The sequence below is a fragment of the Drosophila nasuta genome, chromosome 3, assembly GCF_023558535.2.
Source record: "Drosophila nasuta strain 15112-1781.00 chromosome 3, ASM2355853v1, whole genome shotgun sequence".
Taxonomy (NCBI): Eukaryota; Metazoa; Arthropoda; class Insecta; order Diptera; family Drosophilidae; genus Drosophila; species Drosophila nasuta.
The window spans coordinates 26,365,985-26,377,425 of NC_083457.1; the positions used below are offsets into that span (position 1 = coordinate 26,365,985).

At 39.9% G+C, this 11,441-nt stretch overlaps 1 protein-coding gene across 1 annotated transcript; it reads left to right on the forward strand.

The window, feature by feature from the left end:
• Window positions 1–9,541: 9,541 nt before the first annotated feature.
• On the forward strand, window positions 9,542–11,441 carry LOC132790556 (zinc finger CCHC domain-containing protein 7-like). Its single transcript, XM_060799125.1, has 2 exons — window positions 9,542–10,268; window positions 10,324–11,441. Exons 1-2 carry the CDS (start codon window positions 9,657–9,659, stop codon window positions 10,333–10,335), a joined length of 624 nt encoding a protein of 207 aa, XP_060655108.1. The 5' UTR covers window positions 9,542–9,656; the 3' UTR covers window positions 10,336–11,441.

Consider the following 11,441-nt stretch of genomic DNA (forward strand, 5'->3'; position numbering starts at 1 on the left):
CAAAAGCAGCCCGAAAAAGGGGGTGGGCGAGAGACAGAAAGAGAGAGAGAGCGAATTTGTTGTTACTCATTGTGTGTTTGTAAGAAGAGGTTTTCACTTCACGAATCAGGTCAATGCACAATTCAATTTGAAGGAATATTTGCGACGTCGACGCAGTCGACAACTATAACTATAAAATCTGCTTTGTTACCAGTGTGACAAATGTTAATTATGACATTGCCCCCTCTCCCGCTCTCCTCCGTTTTCCATCCCTGTGTTTTGATGCATTTAATAAGGGGTTTCACAACTCCAGACTGGCAAAGGCAAAATGCATTACTTACAATGATTATGATGTTACAGTTGCTTTCGCTGCTTCTTTGGCTGTTGTTGTTTTTATTGTTGTCTCTACTTTCTGCTGCCGCGCTACATAATTCAGCACGACATGAACTGACAATAAAATTTAGTGCTGAGCGCGCATAATAAAGCCGGCCATCGCAGGAAGCAGATTCACAGCCTCCATGCTTCTCTCCATCTTCAGCTTTAGCTTGGCTACAATTTGATGCCTTGCCAGCTGGCCATAAGCAAAGGGCTAAAAAACTAAAAACAAAGTCATGCGGCCGGCAGTAATGAAAAGCGTGCCGAGCGCCGAGAAGTGGAGAAGTGAAGAAGAAGCTGTTATTGCTGTTGCTTTTGCTGTTGCTGTTGCTTTTGCTGCTGCTGCCTTGGCTGTAAAACTGTAAGTTGGCATTAAGTTGCAAGCATAATGAAATTATTTCTCTGGCTCTGGCGACGCATCGCTGCCACTTTTGTTGCTGCCACTGTCGTCGTCGCTCGTAGCTGCTACTTTGCTTTGCTCGCTAGCTCGCTCAGCTCTGGCTAAGAAGCGCGTCGGCACATAAATACTTCATGCTTAATTGTCCTTTTGGGTGCAATTTCAAACGCTGCCACGCACAAACAGCAGCAACAGTGGCAACAGTGGCAACAGCTAAAGAAGCACTGCTCTTAACAATGGCCATGGTTACGATGACAGCTTTAGCCCAGAGCTTTAAAAGTTGGATGTTGGAAGTTGAAAGTTGGTCGCCACCTGACTGACTTTCATCTAAGCACTTAAAGAATTCATCACAAAGTGCAAACAGCGAATTAGCAATATTTAAATTATAATCAAAATCAAATAAATAACTTTATAGCTGCTATCCGTGTCTAGACAGCTTATAATCTTGCTCAGACTTCTTCTTAACTATTTGCTCGGATATATACTCAGATGTACATAGAAATAACTAAAAGGTGGATGCATGAACTGCCACTCGGTCATTAGCGGCAACATTCTGCAAGCTTCAACTTTGTCTCTCTCTCTCTCTCTCTTTCCCTCTTTCTCTCGTTTCAATTCTGATGCCGCTTATTTCCGGACATAGCGAAAGTTTCTTGAGACGCAAAACTTTGCTTAGCAATACATTTGCACAGGGTATTATAGCAATGATATTAGCTATGAAATGCAGTAGCTTAACTAATTTGCATACACATTATATGATTATCATTTAACTATTAACCAATCACTGAACTGATAAATGCTTAAAACTTGAATTTGCCGTTTTAATTGAAGTCTTAATAACGTGTGTTTATTAACTGACATTATTTCTACGAGGATATGTTATCTTCGTCATCGTAGAGTATTTTGCATGCTTCATGCTTCTTCTCTTTGGCGCATTTCGTGTTTTTCATTTTAACTGCTCTTTGTCATCGTCATTTTATTGCTTGCTTAATTATGAAGTCACTTTACATTGACCTGCTGCTGCTTTGGGCCGCGCTCCATGAAACTGAAAATGATGCAAAATAAATAGCAATAAGTTCGCGCCAAGCCGCTTAAAAGTTAACAGACTAACAACTTGCAACAAACTTTAACTTTGTCATAACCTCTTTTTGTTAGAAGCTTTGCAATTTCATCTTTTTTTTTTGCGCGCGCAAAGAACTTTTGCAGTTGCACTAAGGGCATTTTCGCTTTTAAATGGTTAATTAACAAATGTAGTAGGGCAGCGCTCTTTTAGCCCATAAACTGTGTAATTATTTGCTATTAAATTGGTTTTAAGGCTGGGCAAAATCCGTTAGACTACAAATCATTTGCTGCACTGTTTTAGCAGTAATTAAAAAATATTTCACGCACAATGTGACAGCTGTCTATGCACCTTTTTCTGGACCGCAAAAAGGTGCGAGACATTCCAATAAGTTTCGAAACATAAAAACATGCGAAAATGGCCCATTAACTGCTTAACAACAACAGCAACAGCATCACTTGACTGTCAACTTTGGGGCCTGGGCGACAGCTGCGAGTTCTTCACCTGGCAACGACAACGGGTGATAAAGCCAGATGTTGTTATGGCTGTGGACAACGCCGACGTTTAGCATACAGTTAGCTAAAACCAAGTCAAACGACACTTCCGTCTCGGTCCAGAGATAGACACAAGCTCTCTGTGTGTGGCCTCTGACACCGGCTACGACTCTGGCTACGACGATTTAGATTTAGGTGTACATTTTGTCGCCGTCCACACACTGAGAACCACACTTCCGGATCAGACGGACTGGCACATCCGTCAATGCTTCGCCTGCTCGTTGAGGAGGAGGAGGAGAAGCAAAAGTTTCTCTAGACTCGCCTCGAACAATTTTTGCATTCGTGTGTTTACACTTCGTTTAGTCGGGCAATAAAAAAACAAAGTGCCTAAGCTTTTTAAATGTTCCAAGTCAAACATTTGCCTTGGCTCATAAGCAATGTTTCCGCGTCGTCTTTGTCCAATTACTGCATATAAGTTTTTGTTGGTTCACACCGAGTGGGAGGCGACGGAGCTTAGAGACGAAGTTGGAGTTAGAAGAGCCATCAAATGCTTGGTCAGATGATGCGACCAGAGTCCAGCCACAACGTTCACGTTAGTCAACTTGCTAACATTAATGAATAAATCAACATGAACATCGTTACCAATGCACAGATACAGCACAAAAATTCAAGTGAATCCAAAGTGGGAAGCCCAGCCACGTCCTGGCGGCACTAATGAAGTCCCAGTCTGTGCGCACGTGCGTCATCATTATCATCATTGCCATTTGGGAAAGAGTGAGCAAGATAGACAGAGAGAGAGTGAGTGAGATGGAAAGAGCGCACTAGGATTGCTTTCGCTTTGGACAAATCAATTATGTGGCATGCCATACACAAGAACAGCACAGACTCATTTAAGGCAGCCACTTCACAGTTCAGATCAGCACAGCTTTCTCTTCCGCTCTCTTGCTTCTCCGCTCTCTCTCTCTCTCTCTCTCTCTCTCTGTCTCTCTTAATTATGCGCCAATGTTGCCATTGCAGTTGCCATGACAATCAAAAGTTATTTAATGCCCAACGAGCAAATCGCACATGCATACCAACAACTTTGACGACTCCAAAAAAAAAAGAAAAAACGCAGAGAGAGAAAACACATAAACAATTTACAGCAAACAGTTGAAAAGTTATAAGCATGCTAACACCTGTTCACACTCTGGCCACACACGCACACACACACACAGTTTGGCAAATGTTGTGGCATTTTACCTGATTTGTTTTACACTCGACACATAATTTTGACATTCAACGAATTTTGGCTGCAAAAGTTTCTAACATATTTTAACATTGTCACAGAATTATGCTGCGTCAGGCACTGAGCTTAGCTTCTGTTTTTACAAGGTTGTTAATGCCACGCATTCATTTCGTGTAGTGTTGAATAAAATAAGTGTTTTAATTCGCAATATTTTAATTATTTTAATAAGTGCATTTAGTGTTAACATTAACTGAATGTATCAAGAATAAAAACATAGCGAAACAAGTAAGAAAGCTACAGTCGAGTGCTACGATTTACTGAAGTCTATATTTCGTCCCGTCTGTTGACCTGATAAAGAATATATTTACTTTATAGGGTCAGAGTTGCCTTCTTCTGCCTGTTACATACATTTCGTGGCGTCACAAAGTTATAATACCCTTCTACGCTATGGATAGCGGGTATAAGTATTTCTTCTTCATTTAACCACTTTTTTTCTTAACAGCCTAAATTTGTTGTCTCACTTAGAACATTCGTCTAAGATGAGCAAACTATCCTCTAGTCTCAGTGATTGTTGATTATGATTGTATTTTGGAAAATTAACTTAATGTAACTGAGAATAAAAGGATTTTACAATTTTCTTACTCCTTTCAGCCACCAATCCAGATTTTTCGACCCACTTGATATTAATATATTGGAACATTTGCATAAGATGAACAGAGCTGTCCCCTAATCCCATTGATTGTTGATAATAATTGCGATTGACACCACTAAACGCGTTTGGAACTGATGTGGGACAAGCTTCGGTCTTGTGACTGATGTCGAGAGCAATTGGTATTTGCCGGCATTTTATTAAGAACAACCGCAGCCGATTGTTAGCAAAAGTTCTCAGTTTAACAAATCTGTTTTTCAGGTTTTTGTTTAAATTTGCTGCAAACGAGCGATTGCAAGCCAAGGACCCAAGGACAAACAGCACAAGTCCAACTTGAGCTCTTAAGTGGACTTTGAGGTAAATTGTCGCATCAATTCTGTGTGTGTGCCTAGATGTGTGCGTGAGTGTGTGTGTGTTCCGGTATGCTTTCCTTATTCCTTGGTGTATTGATATTTCACAAGAAATCAACACACAGCACACAAGTAGTCAAGCACACACACACGCAAGCAATTTCAAATCCTACTTCTCTAACTTTGTCACCATTTGCAACGGAAATGAAAAATCAAATCGAAGAAAGGCACAGGAAATGTAGCTCTTCGTATTGTCACTTGACTTGTTTGTGTGTTTGTTTGTATGTGTGTTGAGTGTGCATGTTTGAGTTCTCTTCTCTTTCTACAACTCTCTTCTCCGTTCGTCTGTGACTTTTCTGTTTAAATTTTTCACCAATGTCTAGAACGTCCAGAGTGCTCTCCACACTCGACTATTTATCTCTCTTCTCGAGTCCATGGGTGTGTGTGTGTGTGTGTGTGTGTGCTTACCTCCTCAGGTCCATAATAAACATGAAATCGTTTTGTTGTGCTGTTGTTTTCTTTTTTTTTTCTACATTGTAAGCATGCCAGTAAAATTCGAATTTAAAATCATAGAAATTTCTTAAAATACTTTTCCGCAATTTAAAGCAAAAGCTTTTCACATTTTTTCGCAGACTATGTTAATCAGAGTGCCAAGTATCATTTTCAGCATATCGGATTGAATGTCAAAAGATGAGAGTATTGTAAATGTAATGTGTATCACAATACAAAACTTAATACCGACTTAAACTTGCTATTTGTCTACACTTGAGACGGTTTTATCTGCTTGGCCATAAGCCTAAATAAATACAAATATTTTGACTCTGAAATAAAAATCCAATCGCAGACAGACAAAATATTAAGCGGCAATAAAAATAGCAAAATGTTGCAAAAATTGTCAATTGATTTCAGTTTGCAGTTCAGTTCAATTTCGATGGCGTTGAAGTTTCTCCACCCCTTCCACCACCACCCCAAAAACAATTCGCAATAGAATATCGTACAAATCCCGTGCTCTGTCAGAGGCAACTAATTAAATGATGAATGCATTCGACAGCAGCTCAGGGAGTTGTTGTCAATGATTAGTTGGCTGCTAGTCGACAAGCTCGTACCTTTGTAACTACTCGAACTATGACTACGACTACGAATGTGCACATCGAAGCAGCTGCAACATTTCCCACAGGTCTGATTGAACAATAAATGATTTAATTAATAAATAAATAAGTGAGTGCGTGCGTGTGTGTTGCAGCAGTAGCAGCAGCAATCGAGTAATTGCAGATGCAGCATGCATTGCACAAGTGTGACAAACAATTAATTATTGAGAATCGATTGTGTTCTACTCGCAACTCGGGTTTCAGTTTACTAATGCGGTCAACATGGCGTATGCGTGTTTGAGACACTTTGCTGACGATTATACTTTGACATTTGCCATTTGTCACTCGATGTGTCGTTTAACCATTTGAGTTTAGATGCCGCACAGCAAATTTAATAGGCAAACGAAACCACGTGGTAAACAAAATGTGAACACAGTTTAAACATTCAATTGACTGCCATAGAAATTAATTGGGAAATAAAAATATAAATTTGAATAGCACTTGCAATTGCGGGTAAATCAAATAAATTCAGTGCAATTTGTTCGCCATTGTGCGACTAAAAATGTTCAGCTACAGCTAAATATCATATTTATTGCGGTTCAACTACAGTTCTAACTCAAACTGCGACTGCGACTGCGATTGCGAATGTGAAAGCCACAAAACTATTTTAGATTTTAAAGTAAAGGCAACCGCAAACTAGTTTGCCGTCGAATCAGCTCAACGTGGCTGGCTGCAAATATGACGACGGATATGCCAGCTGCTTGAATCTTCGATGTGTGGCAGCTATATACTATATTCAGTTAAGAGGAAGTGAGGGAGATGGAGGAGCTGCGAGGCAACCGCAGCACACAGAAACTTCTACAATCGAAAATGATAGCTTTAGGGGCCCAAGAAAATGTTGGCATCAAGTTGCAGCTGCTTCCAGCTCGCAGCTCACAGCTCACAGCTCCCAAACATCCACCCAGCATAGCCAGCAGAGCCAATTGGAAATTGTTTCATTTTGTTCGCGTCGTCGTGTCGTCTAAGCTGAACCCAATTTCAGTGAATATTCATTTGGACCCCTTTTGTCGCAAACTGCAAACTCGAATACGAATTCGTATAGCATACCTTGAGGCGCTCCATTAAAATGCAATTAGTAGCGATTTAAATATTGATGACGACACACACACACACACACACACACACACACACAGACACAACTGATATTTATATTGAGACACTGATACTTGGGGTTTTGCAAGTTTCAAGCGACTGCCTGGCGGCATTTTGTCAATACGCTGCAGAAAGTTTGTTTTTTAAATGCTTAATGATTACATATACTACCTACATACATATAGTACGTATATAACTGGGCAAAGACAATCGAAGGGAAAGCACATTTATAATTCAGCGGCTCTTTGATTCTGTAAATCAATAAAAAACGCACACATAAAACGAATCACACTTAAACGGTTCAATCAAACGTGAAATTTGTTCATTTGCGCCAGCCAAGTGCATAAGCATATGCATGATTGACTGCGTCGCTCTCCTTGTGTGAGTGTGTTTGTGTGTCAGTATGTGTGTGCGAGTGTGTGTGTGTGTGTGGGTGTCTGTTGATGTGACCACGACAGACGTCGTCATGTTAAAAGGTATTTCAAATTAAATTGAAATATAAATACAAATGCAATGGGCGCATAAACAACGCAATCAGGCGCAAAATTTGCGCGTAGAACAGAGAACAGAAAACAGAAGAGAATTGCAAGCGATAAAAGCTGCTGCTGCTGCTGCTGCAGCTTCGAGGAAGTATAGTACTATTCATTCATTCATATTAGACCTCGTCAGCTCAAAATGTGTAGACATCTAGAGCTTCAGACAAAGAGCAGCCAACCAGCGAACCACACAAGCCTTAAGGTGAGCAGACTTTCGCCAGGATTCCGCATTCGGCAAATTGCAAATGCAAAACCAAACAGCGTATGCTCAGATAGAGAGAGACTTGAAAAGGGGGAAAAGCATCGTTTGGCACAAATGGAATTGACTTGCTGCCGTGAAAGGAACAATTCATCACGAGCTATGAATATATTTATAAGACAACTCGCAATTGGCAGTCGCCGTGTTTTACAACTAACTAAAACTACAGGAACTCAAATGAAATCGGTAAATATTGGCTTAAAGTTGCGATGAAAAGATGCTTAAAGGATAATATTTAATGCAGCTGAAACCATTGCAAAAATCACTCTTTAATTTTGTCAACACAAATATATCTTATATGTGATTTAATTGCACTTTTGAAAAAGCCAAAGAAAAATGAAACATCTATGTTATTTAAACATTCAAATATCTGAGCAGCTAATGCTTACTTATTTGTAATAATAAGACAGTTAAAGAGACGCTCATAGATTAATATTCAATGTAGCTAAATCGCGGTTTTTCGTTTTCATTTAATCATTAAAAATAGGACAATTGCGGTTTAACAACGTTTAAATGTCAATTTTTCATGAAACGAAAGATAAGTGTGAAAAGTTTGTTTTAAATACAATTTGGTAAATGAATAATAAAAGTGATGCACCGATATTTCAAAGCAAGCGATTGCTCATCGTGTCTATCACACGAAGAAAGAAAACGAAAACTTTGAACTACAGAAGATGCTTGTGTGGTTAGGTATAACAGAAGAAGTTGCCAGTAATCAAACGAAAGCAGTTGTTGTAATAATCAGAGACGCAATCGTTAAACGGAAGACGATGCTAATGTAATGCTAATGTTGCGTTAATGTATGACAGAATGAAAACAGTCGCAAATGTTTATGTCAAAACAAACGTTTGATGATCGTTTGTTTTTATGATGCAACTTCTTAGAGTATTTTTGCACTGCAGTGTTTTAAACCTGCATTTTTTATACCCGCTACCCATAGGGTAGAAGGGTATTATAACTTTGTGCCGGCAGGAAATGTATGTAACAGGTAGAAGGAGGCATCTCCGACCCTATAAAGTATATATATTGTAGTAGGACGTGTGCCTACATACACATACACATGTACATATTAACTTAACGCTCTCTCGGCTATCCAAACATCCGAACTCTCTCTCTCGGTATTGGCTCTCTTTATCGATTTCACATTCTATGTTATACAGAATTGAGCTACGCGGTCAGTCTTGATCGAGCAGCGAAATAAATCGGACGTTTAGACTGCATTGAGATTGTTTTATTGTGTGCGCGAGACTACCACAATTTTCAGAAGTGGGATCGACAAATCAAAAAAAAAAATGAACACGCCTACATTTGAGAAGTACACTACGGCACAACTAAAAAAGTGGCTAACAGCGCTAGGTTTGCCCACGACAGGCAGTAAGGCAGAATTGATATCACGATTGCTCGATGCCTCACCGGAGATGTTTGATGAAGAGCCATCAGGAAGCAACGACTCGTTAAGTGTTGCAAATATTCTATCTGGCCAAGAAAATGAATCGTCCAACAACAATGAGCGCCATGAGCAGAATCAAAATGTTCGCGAAAATTCTGGCCCAGGACAGAGTGTTCACCAGGATTTGCTAGACTCGATTCAGAAGTTACAAGAAGAATTACGATTGAGCAAAGAGGAATTGCGAAATGCTCAGAACAACGCGGCTGCACATCAGATGTCTATAAGTACAACAGAAATAGACAACAACAACGGCGCCACACAGTTTGTGCGCGCAGCTGCACAGCAGTCGGCGCCAGTAGTCGCGATTTTCGGCGACAGCAACAACAAGAACAACAGTAACGGGATCGACACATACAACAACGGCGCCACACACGTACTCGATTTGTGCACAGCTGCGCAACGTTCGGCGTCAGAAATCGCAAAGTTAGGCGACAACAACGACAACAACAAAAACAGCGATTCTGTATATCAAGCTATGGGCAGCACTGAAAATGTAACGGGCAGTGCCGGAGAAGGAAAAATGAGCTAAACGAAATAAGAAGTGGATCAGCTGTCTCGCTCGCACTCGCCAAGGAAGTTACGCTGGAGTTCGAAGGGAAATCATGTGCGTGCATTTGGGTAAGCCAACTCAAAAGCGTTGCAGCCATGTGTAAGCTGGATGAGGAGTCGCTTCGTATGCTATTAGCCATGAAATTAAAAGGAAATGCTCAGCACTGGCTCCATGCAAACCCGACTCGCTTGCGTGAGCCTTTTCAAACATTGTGCGACCAATTGATTTTAGCATTCGGCGCTGGAACTTCGAAGGCGGAGCTACGACGAAAGTTTGAGCAGCGGAAATGGCAACAAAATGAGCGTTTTACAGTGTATTTCGAGGAAAAGATCGTTTTAGCGCAATCGATCAAATTGGACAACGATGAGCTCTTGGAACAGATCATCGAAGGAGTACCGTCGCTGAACTTACGTAACCAAGCGCGTATTCAGAGATTCGGAGATCCAGAACAAATGTTACAAGCCTTTGCGCACATATGTCTTCCGAAGTACGATGGAATGGGAGGCACCAAGACGACGGAGGAGGATAACAACAAGCGATGCCACAACTGTAATTCCAGAGGTCATTTTGCTAAGGAGTGCCGCAAGCCGAAGAGGGAGCCGGGATCATGTTATGCGTGCGGAGAGATGGGTCATTTCATAGCGGAATGCAAGAAGAAGAAGAGTGTTGGTGTACTCAGCGTAAACACCGGGCTCAACAACAGTTATGTAAGACATTTTAATATTTATTTTTCAAGCCAACCTAGTTTGTTTATCACTGCAGAATGCCTCATAGACTCAGGAAGCCCTATTTCATTTCTGAAAAAGTCATTATTTCCATTAAATATACCACTGGATAAGCCAGTCAATAATCACTATGTTGGAATTAACAAAAGTAAATTGAATACGTTTGGAAAAGTATCTTGTTTTGTATTGAAGAAAAAAATAAAATTTAGTTTTGAATTACTAATAGTCGACGATGAGTCTATGAGTTATGAAGCAGTGTTGGGTCGGGATTTCATGCGGCATAAATTTCAATTTAGAGATCCTGAAATATTTTGATATTATAAGAAAAGGAAATGGCGCAAAGTTTTCTGAACAATCACATATGGTTAGTCAACGGAAAACAGAAACCCCTATCAACACTGTAAAATATGAGTCTAGTTTACAACCACTGTTAAGAACAGAAACTGTTAACTGTCCGATGTTAAGCAATGAAACTTTAGGGGACAGACTGCGACTGTTAAGCGACAACTGTTAGAGACACATCCTGTTAACGATAACAGAATGAACAATGCATCACAGCTGTTAGGAAATGTTTATGATAAATCACAACTGTTAGGAGATAATTATGCCAAATCACAATTATTAAGAGACGATGATAGTGAATCACAACTGTTAGATGATATTGATGGCGAATCACAACTGTTAGATGACATTGATGCCGAATCACAACTGTTAGACGATCAATTTATTAAGGGCGATAAATTAAATGAAAAAACTGTTATGGAATTATTAGCTGAAGCGGAAATTGTAAAAAGAAATCCAGGAGTTTCTACGGATAAGAAAATAGTTAAGAGCGAAAAAGACTTATCAACGGAAAACAGGCAAAATATAATTAAACACATTAGACAACAAGATTACGATAGACTGCATATAAAACGATATGATGGGCCGGAATTGGAAGATAGTTTTGACAAAGACATGTTCAATATTCAGATTGTAGAAGATCAAGAACAAGTTTATAATTATGGAGAAGATATAGATTTTAAAACACGTTGTCAATTTGTAAAGATGTTCGAGGACACATATGTAAAGACCAAAAGGCCAGATGTTCCAATGATTAGGTGCGAAATGAAAATATCATTAAGCGATGATAAGCCTTTCAGTTGTTCGCCTAGA

Bases quoted from the DNA above. Each gene is read 5' to 3' on its own strand.
- LOC132790556 (XM_060799125.1), top strand. From the start codon at position 9,657: ATGTGTAAGCTGGATGAGGAGTCGCTTCGTATGCTATTAGCCATGAAA.